At 38.0% G+C, this 17,496-nt stretch overlaps 1 protein-coding gene and 1 long non-coding RNA gene across 2 annotated transcripts in view; one reads left to right on the plus strand and one right to left on the minus strand.

Moving 5' to 3' along the window:
• LOC309484259 overlaps positions 1-17,496 on the plus strand; it is a 159,585-nt gene that overhangs the window by 135,254 nt on the left and 6,835 nt on the right. The gene's annotated exons all lie outside the window — the stretch shown is intronic.
• On the minus strand, positions 9,473-13,359 carry irx4a (iroquois homeobox 4a). The gene is made up of 5 exons (XM_082148854.1): positions 13,016-13,359; positions 12,356-12,595; positions 11,903-12,009; positions 11,134-11,447; positions 9,473-10,666 (listed from the first exon to the last, which is right to left on the minus strand). The coding sequence occupies exons 1-5, from the start codon at positions 13,058-13,060 to the stop codon at positions 9,987-9,989; spliced, it is 1,386 nt and encodes a 461-aa protein (XP_082004980.1). The 5' UTR covers positions 13,061-13,359; the 3' UTR covers positions 9,473-9,986.

The raw sequence follows: 17,496 nt of genomic DNA on the forward strand, positions 1-17,496 counted from the left end.
CATTTATCCAAGGGCAGCACATTTGGTGTTGACCAAATACATTTATCCAAGGGCAGCACATTTGGTATTTACTAAAGCCTCATTTTGTTCAATACATGCATTTTACCCACCATCTACATAATACATGACAATTTACACAATAAGCATTGTTCACAAAAGTATATGATTGCACATCATGTCAAGTCACCTTTATTTATATAGTGATTTATACAATACATATGATTTCAAAGCAGCTTTACTGTGATAAACAGGAATTCAGTGATGCAAACATTCAGATTCTGCTGTAGTTCTGCAGTTCTATTCTGCTGTAAAGTGGAAATGTTAAACAGTCATTATTCAGCTGAAATCAGTTCAGTGTTGATTCAGTTTGGTTCAATAACTGTGTAAAGTTCATAACTTATGGAATGAGTTCAATTCATCTATAAAGCAGCTCTGGAGAAAATAGTGATGTCATAATTCAGCTCAGTTCATTTCTCATCCAATAGTGTCATTGCATTCAAGTCAATAATATTGATGAATATTAAGTGTCCACAACTAAGAATGCCCAAAGGCGACATTCACAAGGGACCCAAACTCCATCAGGTGACGGAAAATGGAGATAAAAACCTTGGGAGACACCAGGCTCCGTCGGGGAATCAGTTCTCCTCAGGTCAGATGAATGAACATTGTGTGATTTAATTCCAGGCTGTATCATTAATCAGATTGTGGTTTGATATCATTCAAAATATTTCAGCCAGTTCCTTCTAAAGATTGGGATACATCACATCGGCATATGGAGAGAGGTGAAGCTGAAGCTGGCCATGGGGTCTGTGCAGAGGACTTGTCTGGTTCTCGTTGTCTTCACTGAAGATCTGTGCTAATGGCTGTCTAGTCAACAAAGTCTTCACAGAGGATCTGTCACAATCACCAGCTGGAGTGCCCTTGATAGCCACCAGAGGGCACTCTACCCCAGACTAATGTCACTCAATCAAGGACTACATTTCCCATAACTCACTGCCTGGTCTCATCATCCATGATTGTCTTCAGCTGTGTCTCATTATCCATGTAACAGTAGCTCACCCTATATAAGCCTGGTTTACTCAGTCACTCTTTGTGAAGTCTTGCCTAGTGTCGCACTACAATTCTGAGCATTCTCCTGCTTTTCCTGTATCTTGTTTTTTTTTTTATCTTCTGCTTGTTTTTCTTGGATTTCTTTGTTTTTGCCCCTTTGACTGTGTTTTATGTTTGAATGGTTTGCCTGTGTTCTTGACCTATTGCCAGTTGTTGGATTACGATTCTGGATTACCCTTCAACAAATCTCTAGTGCTCATCTAGTTGTCATGTTTTCCATTGACATTCAGGGCTGTTGTGGTCTTCTCTAGGTGCAGGTCCACCATCTGGCTTGGATACGGACCAGATCCGGCTGACTAAGGTAACCTCGGGATAGAAATTTGTCACAAAACCGGAAGTTTGTGGCGCAGGCAGAGCAACGTCTGACCATGATGGATCCAGAGAAACGAGGGAGCCCGGTGTAGCCATAAGGACGATGGTTCCAGGAGGAGCCAAGATGGAGCTGACTGGTTGGCTTCCTGAGGGGGAGTGATGGGCTCGGTGGCTGGAGGCAGAGCCAGGGGATCCTCTTGCCAAGGCAGAGCTGGAGACTGGAAGACCCGAAGCAGATCCATGCAGCAGAGTGGATTCAACAGAGGAGGAGCTGAGGGACTGACGGGAAACAGCTGAGACGGGGCAGAGGAACTTGCTGTTATAGGCTGAGAAGGTGGGAAAGGGAGGCTAGGCGGGATCTTCGGAGACTTGCCGAGACAGATGATATTGCCGGCTCGCACACCTGGTCAGACCTCTCGTCGGGCTCGGGCTTACAGGCTTGTTCATTGCAACAGGCTCAGGCTCCACATCTGCGGTGGGCTCTGCCATTAGTTCTGTGCAGAGTGGGGGCTGGGCTCTGGGTTTGAAGTGTGGCTGACAATGTCCTCATCCATGAGGCCGACGGTCGTGTGCGAGTTTTTGTTGGCCAGCACCCACTCCACGAACGTAACAAACACACACGGAGTGGTCAGGGAAGGGATAAGGCATGCCAGGTTTAAGAGTTATTGGTGTGGTCCTCGAGATTATGCCGTTCTTGCTCCAAACAGAGCAGGCGGACGGCTGATAAATCCATTTTATGTATAGGTTTCGTGTTATGTCATGTTATGGTGGCTGCAGTAAGTGCACAACGAAGGAATATCCCCCAAAAAGTATTTAATCACAAATCAAACCAGGAACATGAAGGAGATAACAAGAATAATAATCATAGAAACACAACAATGTTAACATTAGCCGCGTTCCACTGTCAGGCCAAAAGGAAACTAATAAGCAAAGGGAACACAGGCAAACCAGAACAGAGAAAAAACAACTTAATAAAACAGAACATAACCCTGCTGGTGGAACGATCTGCCTATCTCAACCAGAGCAACTGAGTCCGTAGCCATTTTCAAGAAATCTTTTTCGGCAATACTTGATCCATTAATACTAACACTTTCTCTTATATTATATATATAAAATAAAAGAAAGTGCATGTACTACGTTAGATTATACTGGGAAGGGTCATAGCACTTGCATATTGTTGTCCTATTGTTAGTTTAACTACTTCTATTGTTCTCATTTGTAAGTCGCTTTGGATGCTAAATGAGTAAATGTAAATGTAACCATTAAGTATGGCACTTTAAGTGTATTTGAAGAATTGAAAAGACTCTCCTATTGTACTTCACCAGTTGTCAATGCACACAGTGCATTCATTGTAAAGTCTTCACTGATATTTATTTTTCAGAGAATTATTTTTCAATAATAATAACAACTATTTTTAGGTTTTAAATGTAAAAAACGAACCAGTTAAACTTGCACAGTTTGTTTGATTGCAGTCAAAGGGTTGGGAAAATCAACATCTCAAACTTCTGTAAGCATCACTCTGGCCTTTTTTTTGTCACCTTGGTAATTGAGAAAGGTCAGGCAGCATTGTGTGGAGCTCTCAGATTTATGTACATCATTTTAGGATGGATCAATAGTATATGCTGTTTTCATTCGTCAATGAAAGGCATAAGAGAGTTAAGCTTGACCTTTGCCTCCGTATCCAATTGTGTTGCAAAAGATCAGCAGTACATACAAATAAGAGCGGCATGTGTGTTTCTGTAAAACGAAAGATAAAAACAAGAGGTCGGGCACGAGGGGAATAAGAACACTGATGCAGTACAATGTAAGGAAATATTACTAAGTTCCTCTGACAAATCAAAAGATGTGTTTGAATCGGTCTTGTTGGACCTTGTTGAGATGTGCCTGGCATGATGATCTCAAGGACTATATACGATCAATGATCTTGTGCTGATTTAATTGTATTTTCTCTCATGTAATCCAATCAGAACAGTTTTAAACTGGGCTTTATACCACAAAGAAGCGTGGATTTAAAATAATTCTCCACATTTCTCCACAATTCTGGATACTTTAATAGCATATGACGACTTCTGGTAAAGACGGGTGACCTTTTTATTAGTGCACAGACGTAGTCGTGCAGGATTTCTGTCTTGAGCTTGTGGAGAAGCTCTTCTAATGTTCTGACTGGCAGACTCGTTCACGGCACTCTTCACACGATTCACGAGAGCTCACAACTCTACACCACAATCTTGCACTCCTTTCTCATCCTGTAGACATCAATCTATGCTATCCTCTTCTATTTCCTTTTCATAATCAGGACTTTTGTTGTTTTTATCTTATTTTAAAGGAATATTCCAGATTCAAAATGAGTTGAGCCCAGTCTACAGTGTAAGGGACCCAGTCAAAGTTACAGTCTGGTTCAGATACCCAGAACCAGATATGAGGAACGAAGACCCAGAGTCAGAATTATAATAAATTAAAAAGAAAAGTTTTACTGAAGATAGTTTGCAGTTTCATCAGGCTGAAGTCAGCTTCAAGACTTACAAGGAGTTCGTAAGCCGCTCACAGATCACAGCAATTATACTCTTCACCAAGGTCTAAGCTACATCCTTGCTTCAGGTTGAGGAATTTTCATTGGCTAAGAAATAGATAAACATAGTAATTGTCCACACATATACAGATAGACTGAAGCTTATCTCCATCGATTATGCATCCGACACTAAGATAGGCACGTTGTGACCTTCCTATCTTAAAATAACTACTTTCAACAGATCAATCTTTATTCATAAACAAATTTATTATGTATAAAAGTCAAAGAACATTTGATGCGAACCCCAAAAAGCTGCACCTATAATCCATTTCTCCCTTTTGCGCTGTTCGGGGTCTTTTTCACCCACTTTTCTAACTTCCATTCATGGGGATAACATGGATAATTTGACATGGTTTAGTGTAAGATTTTTGCTCATCTTTTGGAAAATGCTGCTAAAAAATGCAGTTTTAAAAGTAACAAATTATCACTTTAACCAGTAGATGGCTGCAGAGCTCTACTATTTGCTATTTGACTAACTGAAAGACACCTTTTCACAAGTTTTTCCAGTTGTATTCATTATAAAATCACAATTATAACAATAAAAGTTACTTTTTGTCAAAGTTTAGGCCTTTTTTGTACTGAAAAAACCCCCTGTTTTTCAATAATGTTATATTATGATTAGAATCAAATGAATTTTGTCAATGGACAAAATTCATCCTCAAAATCAGAAACAACACAGAACACACATAGACAGAAATGAAGTGGCACACCTTACATTTGTAGAATTATATGAAAAACAGATGTTTGAAATAAGTGATCAACTCTAAAGACTCTTTCTCTTTGTAACACCCTGATCAATCATAATGAAACATTATTGAAAAAATATTATTATTTTTTTAGTACAAAAACTGCTAAACTTTGACAAAACGTAACTTTTATTGTTATAATTGTGATTTCATAAGATGTAGATATGAATCTAACTGGAAAAACTTGTGAAAAGATGTCTTTTAGTTTTAAACTTTTAGTACTTTTAGAGCTCTGCAGCCACTCGTTAAAGTTATTTTTTATTTTTTTACTACATTTACCAAAATATGGGCAAAAAATCTTACACTAAACCATGTCAAATTATCCATGTTATCCCATGAATAAAATTTTGAAATGTGAATCTTTTATAAGGTGAATTTTACATAAAAAAAACTGTTTTTTATTTTAATTGTAATTGTATTTTATAAAAACCTATTTAGTATATATATATATATACATTTTGTGGACTAAAAATGTCCAAATGTGGACTAAGAACATAAATAAACTGAGTAAAATTACATTGTTTAAAAAAAAAAAATGTATATATATATATATACCGGCAAATGTAATATTTCTCTTGTAAGATTTGTTTTGTTTGGATGATTCTAGAGACCTTCATTATTATGTAGAGATATATATGTCAACAAAAAATACTTATTAGTAACATGAAAATAACCTTTCTTTTGGAGGGTTTGCCTTCGCCATGCTTCCTGGAAGTAGGGGTAGGATGTTGATAGCCTTATGTGACAGGAAGGAAGTGAATACCTTTTTTTTTTTTTTTTTTTTTTTTTTTCTTGGAATCCTTTATTTGGTTGTTTGCTTGCATGCCATTTAGACATAAAACATGGATAACATCTAGAAAAAAAAAATACTTACAGAAGGAAAATGACAAATATAAAGGCATATTTTAACAATTCCTTTATTTTATATATTTTTTTATTATTATTATGAATTTATTTGGTAATCAACATTATGCCACAACTTATGTCAATGGAGTGTTAAACATGAAATAGTTGTTTTCTGTACAGGGCACAGCAATATTATTTTTCAACAAAAAGGCTCAACAATACTTTTTAAAGCCTCATGCGTTTTTTTGTATTCATTTTGCTTTGGAGTGTGAATTCTATCTCATCTCATTCTATCGCATAGTTCTGTTAACTCATATGGGCCCCGGACAATGAGCCCTTTTTTTAGCCTTAATATATGTAGGTATAGTCTGTGTGATATTTCAGGTCCGATAATCTGGCAAAGTGACAGTGAATTCCTTCAGTCACATGAGCACATAACACTGGCTAACACTCAATCCAGCCTCTTCAAAGCTCAGAGAGGCTCTTACAGGCCAGTCAGAGAGTGCAAATCACACCAGCAATGGCAGCTATGTGACCTCTGGAGTGACTTTAGAGTTGTGTGAGCTGGTCTATGAAGGCCGACGGGAAGTTTGTGACACCTGTGAGTGAGGACAAGCATATCAAACAGACCACCTCAAATCTGCCCTCCAGACCCAGTCTTTTACCCGCAGTGACTAACGGAAGAAAGCAGCCGATAAGCTCTCTGCAACTGCATCGATGCCTATTACTCTAGCCGATCTAGTGAACTTTAATGACATTTAAATGCAATTTTAAAGCCGCAGGAAAAACAAATGGCTTTTGCATGTGCTATTTTATGTGTGATTAATATTGACTGATAGAACAGTTGTGACACTGAATGCAAGATTAAACATATTTAGTTTGCCCACTTTGTCATTATACACAAAGATTAGAAAAAGGGGAAAAGAAATAATGTGAAACACTTTAAAAAGGCATATTTGTATTTGAATGAGATGTCGGCACAAAACCATTAGATGGGAGAAACAACGGTAATATACAGTATATTCACAATTTGACCTATTGTGGGGAATGCAACATGGTAAAATCTTACACAGTTTTTGGTTGTTTGTCATTTCAGTTTTTGGTTACACTTTATTTTACAGTGTCCTTATTACATATGTTACACGTTTACTGTATAATAACAGGAAATTATGCATAATTGCATGCAACTAACCCCAAACCATAGACCTTATTCCTAACTCTAACCAATACGTCATTAATACTCAATACTTAAATGTATAATTACCTTGTAGCGAGGACACAATAAAATTTAACCTAATTGTAGTTTTTATTTGTAATTTGTAATACTAATTCGAATTAGAATTGCATGGCTTGAGTAGCATGTACAACTGTGTTAGATCTGCAGTTTAGAGCCAACCTTCAAGCTGTATTCTGTGTCAGCATTTCACTCTCCAGACCTCAGTTGAGGCCAGTAAAACTATACAGTAATTGCTTTTTATTAATTAGCTTCCTGCCAGATTAATTAAGACCAAATGTTACTGATGATACAGCCAGGACAGAAAACACACAGGCGTGGGCCAGTGTTAGAGAGCTACTAATGATGTGCAAATATATTTACCGTGTCCTTTGCTCCCAGGGGTGCGCGTGTGTCACTCTTATTTAAAGGTCTGCAGTTTGGGGTCCAGAGGGAAATGTGGACAAACGTGTCTGATAAACAAGCGTCTGTTCTGTTAAGAGCTGTGAAATCTGATGTCCAACATGCTTTATTTTTGTTCTTGAAGTGGGCCTGTTTGATCCATGTGTTATCTCCTCCCATCACATAGGTGGATTACGCTTCATATTTATCACTAGTTATGATGTGAATTGTATTGTATTTTCAACACCAATGTTCAACGCTGTCCTATAATAACATACAGTAGCTTTTATTTATTTTGTTAATGTTTCGTAAATCGTGTAACGCGAAACTTTTTGTGTGGTTGTTAGAAACACAAAAAGAAAAGAAAACACAGTAGATAAAATCTGATGATTGACAGAGCCAGTGAACAAATAAAACACACTAATTGGTCAGTGAAAGATCTAAATCTTTTCGCCTTTTTCTCCTCCTTATTCAGTTAATATGTTCTGTTAAAGTCTATTACCACCGCTGGACGTCCCCGTCCCTTAAGACGAGACATAAATATATAAATAAAGGGGAAAAACGGAGCCATCAGCAGAGGTTTGCGCAGGTCGATAAAGCTTTTAGATTTGGAGATGTTTTCTATTTCCTGGGGCTAAGAGTTGTTAATGGAGCTTAAGGAATTATCTTATGGTTCTGTGTTTTGAGAGCAGTTTATTTCAGGGGTCCCTGTGTCCCCTGTCGAGTCTGAATATGCTGCTGTCAAAGGCGCTTAATGAAAAATAACGCGTCGCTGATTACAGTTTGATTCGGTTTCTATGTAAAAGCGCCGTTAATTCAGCATCATCTCTCTCTCTCTCTCTCTCTCTCTCTCTCTCTCTCTCTCTCTCTCTCTCTCTCTCTCTCTCTCTCTCTCTCTCTCTCTCTCTCTCTCTGTGTGTGTGTTTGACACGCCTGAATGAGTTAGTCAAACCATCACACCTCCTCCGCCCCCATATCTCTCTCCCTCTCCAAACCCTGCTTTACGATAGGAAAGTTTCTTGAAACAATATTCGTGTACACTGTATATATTATTCGATGTGCTATGGTATTATATTCTGTTCCCCGTTTTTCTTTGATATTTTGCGTTCTGCTCTGTAATATTTATTTTTTAATCTTAATCTCTTATAATGTTACATTATTATTATTAATAATATACAATTTATTTTTATGAGTAAATTATTAAGTATTAATAAATCTGGCATTTTATATATATATATATATTTTTTTTTTTTTGTGTGTGTGTGTGAAAAATAATGCTCTTTATTTGGAGACAATACCATCAACACCATTTGTTGTGCGTTGTACAGACAAAACACGTTTTTTCAAATGTCTTTGTCCAGGGAGAAGATCTCAATCGTTTGGCTTTCACATTGAAATTCATCACTGAAGCCCCTCTCAACGGACCCCAGTCCTCCAGGGGCCACACTTTCACCATCACTGTCAACTCCTGCCTTTGACTGCGTGTTTTTGCCCTTTTATCTCGACCAACTAATTCTCTTGCCCTTTTCACTTAGAGACGCGCCCCGGTGAAAAAGCCTCAGAGTACAGAGAACCTCCACAAATTGAGGGGTCTGTGTCAAGATGAACATTTCGAATGATCTCGCCTTCTAACCAAATAAACGGCCTGTCTGGATAACTCAGGCCATCTCAAGTGTTGGGTCAGGGTAAAGGATTTGGTGCTTCGATAATATTATCAGAGGGAGAGAGAGTAGAAATCAATAGAGTGAAGTGAATGATGACTGAAAACATCCCAATTACAGGCTGGTTATGGCGGGTTAATGGAGCTCATCCAGCGCTGTCTTATGGCTCCTGAGGGCCTCATCTCTCCCATCAGAGGACGAGAGGGAATGATAAAGAGTTATTGAGGAATTATTACAAAGCCAAACACAGTAAACACGAAACAATCACTGTGGAGAACATCATATGCATTATTTAGAGTGGACAGTCGGGACATTTGTATTGTTATGCCATTACTTTGACATAATGAAATGACTAAAAAAAAAATAAAAAAATAAAAAAACTTAAATCTGTAGCCTATAGTTAATGGTGCTAAATTACGGCAGGATAAAAATCCTTCCATTGTGTGACTTCAACCCTTTAGTGACAAATACAAATAAAGCTTAAAAATAAAGCCTAAATCCCTAAATTTAACCAAGCAGGTGAATTTAATCGGGAATAATGCTGCGTCTGTTCAGCACCAGGGACAGCGACTCTGATCGATACACAGAACAAAAGCTTCGGAAAATTGACCGTTTATTGTAGTGAGCAGATTTGAACATTCCCCAGTTTCGAGGAGATCTGTGCATTTGTGCGATACTTTCTTAACAGTGACACTTGTGAGTCGTTGTAACAAGGTCCGAGTTCGTCTAAAAGAATAATCATTAAAAACTAGCAACATATGCATGCCAAAATAACAATAAAAGCCGAAACCAAACTAGGCTGTAAACTTTTTTTCTTTTTCTTTTTTTTTTTTCAATCTTTCAGAACATAAAACTCAGTTGTTAATTTACATAATCTGAACGTGCGTCAACCTAACCAATAAATATATATAAACCAATCCCTTTTGTTGGACCATCGCCAGTGAGATGTAAACACAGCAATAAATACATACATTTTCCCATGACAGCGCAATAATTTTATGTAACAAAACGTATTTGGGGCCCATCGATTCACAGTCTGACATTTGTTATCAGTTGCGTCTGTAAACTGAAAATCGTAAACGGCTATTCCAAACAGTCCTCCTCGCTTTTGAGGGTCATTTGGTGTGCTAGGAACAGAATATTTTATTCACCCCCTTTGGAAATGTCATACTGTCCTTACTGGCCTCTTGCTGCTGTGTTTTTATCACGTTGCTGTTGCCTACGGAACGTCCAAGGGCTCCAGTCTCTAAGATTGAGCCTTTGGTCGTGTTGGTCCAAGAAACTGTAGTGTTCGTCTGTGCTTGGTTTAAGGAGCTGTGTCTGAACAAGGGGTCGTGAAAAACTCCATCTACCCAGTTTCTGAGAGTCGTAACAGGTGAATCCTGCTGTCTTTCCAGGCCGTTTACAGGTGAGGAGGCGGAGGGTGATGGTTGACATCTAAGCATACATGAGGAGTACTCTGTCGGGTTCAACGAGGTCGCGGTCTGGGCCAGAGACCAGATGCGGGGTTTGCTGTCCAGTAATGGATGGCCCTGCTGCTGGAAACACGTTTTGACGTGTCGAAGGTCGTGTTCGCAGTCTTCGGATGTGGATTTCAAGCAGCTTTTGGTGAGATCGCGCTCAGCTTCGAGCAGACCGGGAATGGAGAGTTTTGGCGATGGTTCTTTGATGCGATCATCGGTGGTCGCCATGTGCGCGTTCATGTGAAAGCGGTGTTTGAGTTCACACTCTGAGCTCTCAGACTCGATGGTGTCAAAGTCGTCCAAGTCACTCAACTGAAGTTCTTTGTCTTCTCGACTTTTGCTCTCTGTTAAAAAAAAAAAATAGTGATGGGAAGTAAATGTAGAGCGAGAGAGATAACAATAAACAAGCTTATAAATTGCTACAAATATTTTAAAAACACACACCCGAAACAAAAGGCTAATACTTTGATTAATATCATTCATGAAATAGTTTTTACATTATATTACGCTTAGCAAATAGTAAGTTATTTTACGATAAAATACTATATTTTGAAAATAGTATATTTATTAAAGAAGTAATTAAATAAACTCTTGATGTGAAGAACATTTTAATACTCTGAAAAAAGTTTTCCAATGTAATGAACTTTTCTTCTTCTTTTTTTTTTTACTGTGATGCCTCTCGCCAGACTTTTAAAAGTTTGTGCTGGCGCTTTTCCAGACAGCTCAAGGCTTAAAAAGAGTTTAACTTAAAAAAATAAAAATAAAAAAAAAAGACCCATTTTGATTTTGTGAAGAATATAATGGGACTGACCGTCATCATTGGTTTCACTTTTGATTTGATCTTCTTGTGACCCATCCTCGTCATCATCATCGTATTTCTTATCGTCTGACCCCTTGTTTCTTGGTGGCCATGTCATCTTGTTCTCTTTCTTGAGTCTTCTTCTGGCGTTGGCGAACCAGGTGGACACTTGCGTGAGGGTCATCTTGGTGATGATGGCCAACATGATCTTCTCTCCTTTGGTGGGATAGGGGTTTTTCCTGTGCTCCTGGAGCCATGCTTTCAACGTGCTCGTCGTCTCGCGTGTGGCGTTCTTTCTTCTAGTTCCTCCTTCCATAGATCCGTATCTGTGATATGGAAGAAATAAACGTATGTTGTTGTGGTAAAAGTTCATGCAAATGTGTTTGCAGTGCATAGAAATACAAGGACTTTATGTTTTATGGTGTTTCCATAAGCCATGCATCGCGTTTATTTTAGAAGCATAACAGAGCGCACAAATTGCTTGATCGAGTGCACACAGACTGCACCGGCCAAGTATCTGGCCATTAAAGCACTTCAGGGGAAACCCTGAAGGGCAAACTGTCAAGAGCATGATATAACATAAAATATGCATCAAAGAAAGTGACCTGAAATTGGTTTATTGAAAAATATACATTAAATGCTTTTGTACGTTTATAGGGTGATTGCGCTAATTATTCCATCAATATGTTGAACGCGGCCTATGAAATTGATCCAAATGAACTGAGTCCTGCACTTGTTAATTGGCAATCAGACGACTCTAATGAAGGCCGCTATTCAATACCTGTCATACTGGTACTGTCCCAGGGAGGGATCATATGGGTAATATGCGGCAGCCTGTGTAATTCCCGCATGCGCAGACGCACTTCCATCTTTGGCATCAAATGTTCCCTGAAAATAAACACAAGACCTGTCAGTAATGACATTCATGCGATTCAACTTTACAATTATGATTCTTGTCATGATAATAAGGTTCTTGCTAACATTGTTTTCAGGTGCAATATATTATGCTAATTATTATGCCATTATCCTTAAGTCAAACTTGGACTTAATATATTATAAAAATTGAACTGTACAAATGCATCAGTTCTGTAATCATTTATTCAATAGGTAGGCTACTAATGAAATATAAGGTTACACATTCGTTATACAGAATTGCGGGGATTTTAACATCATGATTCATTGCTAGAATGCATGCTATTATTCTAATGTATAATTGGATATGTTTTAAACTCACCAAAGAGTAGAAAGCGGAGGCGTCAGCTCCATAAGTAACATAATTCCCATAGCCCTGACTGCTCGTGTACGGGCTCCCGTAGACTCCCAGCGCAGCGGCGGAGCTCAGCTCGTGCCTGGCGGTGGCCAACAGTCTACTCTCATACACGGGACAGTACACGGGCGTCTGCGCGGACGAATCCGAGATGGACCTGGTGCTCGACTCGCAGCAAGATGTCAAAGAGTTGGTGGTCATGAGGAACTGGAATGATTTGGAAATGTCACAGGATAAATAAAACACCAACCTGCATACCTCGGAAAAATGTGTGTTTCCTGTGAAAGTTCTTTTATTTATTTTTTGGCAGTGCCCACAGTCAGCCCCCACAGGACAATGCATTTTATGGATCATGGCCAAAAACAACTGTTGTCCTCCTTCCCCCTGTCATCACATCTGCACTTTTGCATGTGTCTGTGACTCGAACGCGTGTTAGTAGATTTGTAAAATGATAAGCACAGAGGGAAGCCCTGAATTGCATCGCAGAAATCCGATTAAACCTTTATCTTTGTGTCTTTATCACTCGCATTTAACCCCGCAGCGCACGTGAGCGCGTTTCCCCTTTAAAGTTCACATTTTAAAAAATCTGAATCAATGCAACAATAAGTGCGCGATAACGACTCTTACCTGAGGTGCAGAAGAGTAAGGATATCCGAATTGAGGATAGGACATTGTAGAGTGATCCCCGTTTCCCCGAAAGCAGGCGAGACTGCAGGTCTGCTGTGTTTCACTGTACCGATTGATTGGTAAAGCATAAAGCTGCCGGACGCTTATAGGGCGAAGCGCAATACTACCATGTTTAATTTGCTTAAACGCCTTCCTGAGGATGTTCAATAGATGCCCAGTTTGGATGCTCTCTCCTATCGCTCTATTAAACTTCTACAGCACTGCCGCGTACATCGTAAAGCATTTGGCGAATTTCCGCCTTTGATGTCAGAAATACATATTTTGCGTTATAAAAACTAGTATTAAACACGTCAGCCCAGATGCGGGTTGTTTTAAACGCCGGTGGCTCTGACGTCAGAAGAAACCCAGTCAAAATGACCAGACTCTAACTTTAATATGCATTTCTCTGGATAAAAATCCCAACGAGTGACAGGGAGGTGGGGGTGGAATTTTAAGGCACAATGGGCTTGTAATTGAGCTTATCAATTAAACTGAGCTTTGAAAAGAGATAGCAATACTAAAATGTGACAATACATCGGTTTATCAAGCGCCTTTTCATCTCAATTTATCAGAATTTCAATACATAATCCGGTGGTTTGCCAACATTAATAAACACTTACACTTTTTTTATTTACCTGTTAGAAAACTGAGAAAGAAAATTCGAAAACTCATAGTTCAGATATTATTAGACGTATTTTACCTTCTCGTGGATTGAAATTGTATTGTGAGCAGTTTATTCAAACTCATAACGCGCTCCAAATGAGATATTAATTTTAATATGAATTTATTTTAGTACATAGGACCCTGGAAGCGCAATACTTAAGTGCACTATTTTATTTTTTGTACGTCTGTAAAGAGTTCAATATTTTATCACTGAAATAATAGAAATAATCTCCATTATAAACATGTTTTGCGAGGTTTAATAAAAGTGCTATCTATCTATCTATCTATCTATCTATCTATCTATCTATCTATCTATCTATCTATCTATCTATCTATCTATCTATCTATCTATCTATCTATCTATCTATCTATCTATCTATCTAAAGTCTGTGCATATGTCTGTTCATGTAAAGGTCTTCATTTCACCATTGAGAGTGATGAAAGTGTAGGTGCACCATGGTGTGTTGCTGACTCGCTTAGAGAAGCCCAGGTTCAGACATGTGAGAAGCCCCGGGGTCACAGTCAAATTAATGATGATGTACTTCTCTTTTCCCCAGCTGGAAAACTGCCTGCAAGAAACGAATCTGCCCGCAGTGACAGCTCGATTGCGGGTGATTGATGACTATCTTGAGACCGGCCAACATAATATAATATGGGCCGCATAATTGCTTTCATTTACAGATGAAGGTACTTGTCGTTAAATTGAGTTAGACTTTTATCAGGCAAGTTTTTTCACCCTTTCCTTCTCCTTTGCCATGCACTTGAGTTTGGAAAATAAGTGTTCTGTGAAATTAAATTAGTCAGACAATAAGCGAGCAAATGTCGGCGTGTGTGTGTTAATAGACGTGAGGTCAAGTGACTGACCCAATCTGGCTCAGCATTGAATTTTCATTCATTTACTAAGTGACGATTTGAGTGTTTTTTTCTTCTTATTGAAAAAAGTTGTTAATCTAAGCAAAAGCTATTAATCAAACTAAATAATAACCTACATTATTTGAGAGGACACGCACACACATATATATATACGGGCATATATATATATATATATATATATATATATATATATATATATATATATATATATATATATATATATATATATATATATATATATATATATAGCCTATATATACACACACACACACACACACACATAGGCTAGTTCATATTATATCATGCTCAAAAGCGCGCGCACCAATTGGAGCTAAATAAGTCCTTTTCTTTCTCCCTGAAAATAACCCGTGACATTTTATCTCAAGTAACATCAACTCTATGATTGATTCCTCCTCACACACACTAGACTGCAGTGAAAACAGGTAATGCATCCGTGAAGTTTGATGGGCAAGTCTACAACAGCTTTCCGTATACATTTACATTACTTTTCCTTTTTTTTATTTTTTTTATTTTTTTTTATGGTGTTATTTGGGTCCCTATTAAATATTAAGACGCACTAGTATAAGCTTTTAGAGGATAATGAAGTCTGCGCAAGAATTCCTGCTCTTGTTTTTCGTTAAAGATTTAAACGAAGCTCGGCTCGTTTGGACAGATGGATAAGATATGACGGGGTGTATTTAATATGCAAATACGTTCAAAACGAAAGCAATGCTTGCAGAGATGCAGTCTGAGACATTTAAACATGATTTAAGAATAGCTTTGAACAATGAGACAAGTTTTGCCAAATCCAAATATCTGATCGGATAAGCAGGATACTTGAATGCATAAATCTAGTACTAACGTCTCATCAGAATTATAAGCTGGGTGAATTACACCTTGAAAGGACATGGTATCCTTTTGTTGTCTCCGACAAAACCAAGCGCAAATCAATCACCGGACGGCATGTTTCAACACCTCCTCCTCTTTCTCCTCCTCCTCCTCCTCCTCCTCCTCCTCCCTCATCCAGCTCAGAGAAATCTGGCTATACAGGTCTATACATCTCACAGGTACACACATAAGTCATGTATCCTCTCCAGCGGACGACGCCCATTACGCAACCATTGCAAATTGATTTAATTAGGGCAAATAAAATGCAATTACCGAAGAAAATGATGCAGTTTGATATAATGATCAAAAATGAGTGGCCCTATGATTAACATATGATGCTGAAGTTTCAGTTGCACATGAAATCTGTATCTCTTAAGAAAATGTTCCGCCACTTAAAAAAAAAAAAAAAAAAAAAAACCTGAAACTTAGAAAAAGGATGCTTGGATGATTGTGATTAGTACATATGATTAGATGAATTGATGAATGCTTTTCAAAATGTACCTGTGCAAATTGTTTTTTAATGCTCCTCTGACTCTAATATACTTAACATTATGGAAGATTTGTTTTCATCTCATGCATTTTTATTTTATTTATTTTTATAAAGATGGTTATTACCCATGTCATTATTAAAATAAAGCACTGTAGAAATAAATAAAACACATCAACATGAACAACAGCCAGGAGTATGTTACTTCAGTTTAGACAATGTTAAAACTAATTGCATTTATTCATATTTTATATATGGTGTCTGCTATGCTAAACAACAGCTAATGCAGCCTTCTTTTCTTCTTTTCTTTTTTTACAGACAATGTTTAAAGTGTGTTAGCAATTTTTTTATTTAATTTACAATCAGTTCTCATATATGGAAAAGTATTTTTCCAAGCTAACATGGGTATTGAGTCTGAAACAGAACATGAGAGTTAAATAATCAAATCATATTTAGAAGATTTGCATAAGGCAGAAGTATACAACACTGGTCTGTGTACATTTTCAACAATCTGAGGAAGTGTGAGGAGAGGATTTGTGTTGCAGTCTGAGGCAGTCTCCACATTCTCCTGTAAGTGCCTTGACAAGTTCATACACTTCTATTTTAAGTCTCTTCATGGTGAAGCAGATTAGAGCCCTTCTGTTTCGAGCGCAGACATTCAGCTTCATCTAATGCACCAGTTCACCGAAGGTTCCCAATGAAATTTAGTCTTGCGTATAGGGAGGATATTCGTCTTTACTTTCATGAATTGTATCATGAAAAATAATCAGTCACTGAAATTACAACATTTCCCTCGGCCCAATTTTTAATTGCATGCTTTGTTTTTCTGTCCAATATTGGTCAACCGTAAATAATAGCCGGTTTGCAGACAACACTTCAAAGTTGTATTCAGTCTAGGATGAGACAGGTGCAGCTGATGATCCAGGAATGACATCATGCCGCGAGCAGCTCCCAGGCTGTCTGCAGATAAAGTTCCTGTGCAAGAGAATCGGCTTCTACAGTACATGCATATCTTAACCTGCCTCTTCTGACTCTATCCAGAGCCAGGCATGCATTAACTGATTTTTGATTTAACTGACGATAAATGCGTTTGTTGTAATCGCTGGACTGTATTATTGACACAGTGCATGGTTGTGTTATTCTCTGAAGAACAGCTGGAGTTGTGTTCTGAAAGTTTTTCGTTTTCCCTTCTATGGGTGACAAATTAGAGAAAACACTATTATAACTGCTGCATAGAAGTGAGGCCAGTGACTACAGGGAGTGGAAAATAAATCAAGCAACATAAATTGCGGTATGCCGTGTTCTGGCACGCAAATAAACCCCAAACGTGTATGAAATTACAATCGATGAGCATTTTCAAGCTTAAACCACAAAAAAATGCACTGCGTTTATTTGAGCTTTTTTAATGAATAGATTAGTAGGGGTGGGTTAAAGGTCAGGGGCTGTTTAGTTTGCCCTGGATTCAAGGTAAACACTGTAAATTGCTTAATGTATATATATATATATATATATATATATATATATATATATA

The sequence above is a fragment of the Leuciscus leuciscus genome (assembly GCF_965113295.1).
Source record: "Leuciscus leuciscus genome assembly, chromosome: 20".
In the NCBI taxonomy this organism is placed as follows: domain Eukaryota; kingdom Metazoa; phylum Chordata; class Actinopteri; order Cypriniformes; family Leuciscidae; genus Leuciscus; species Leuciscus leuciscus.

Bases quoted from the DNA above. Each gene is read 5' to 3' on its own strand.
- irx4a (XM_082148854.1), bottom strand. From the start codon at position 13,060: ATGTCCTATCCTCAATTCGGATATCCTTACTCTTCTGCACCTCAG. The intron at 12,010-12,355 runs GTGAGTTTAAAA...GTTTATTTTCAG, and splicing joins CCTCCGCTTTCTACTCTTTG to GGAACATTTGATGCCAAAGA. The intron at 11,448-11,902 runs GTATTGAATAGC...TCCATATCACAG, and splicing joins GGACAGTACCAGTATGACAG to ATACGGATCTATGGAAGGAG.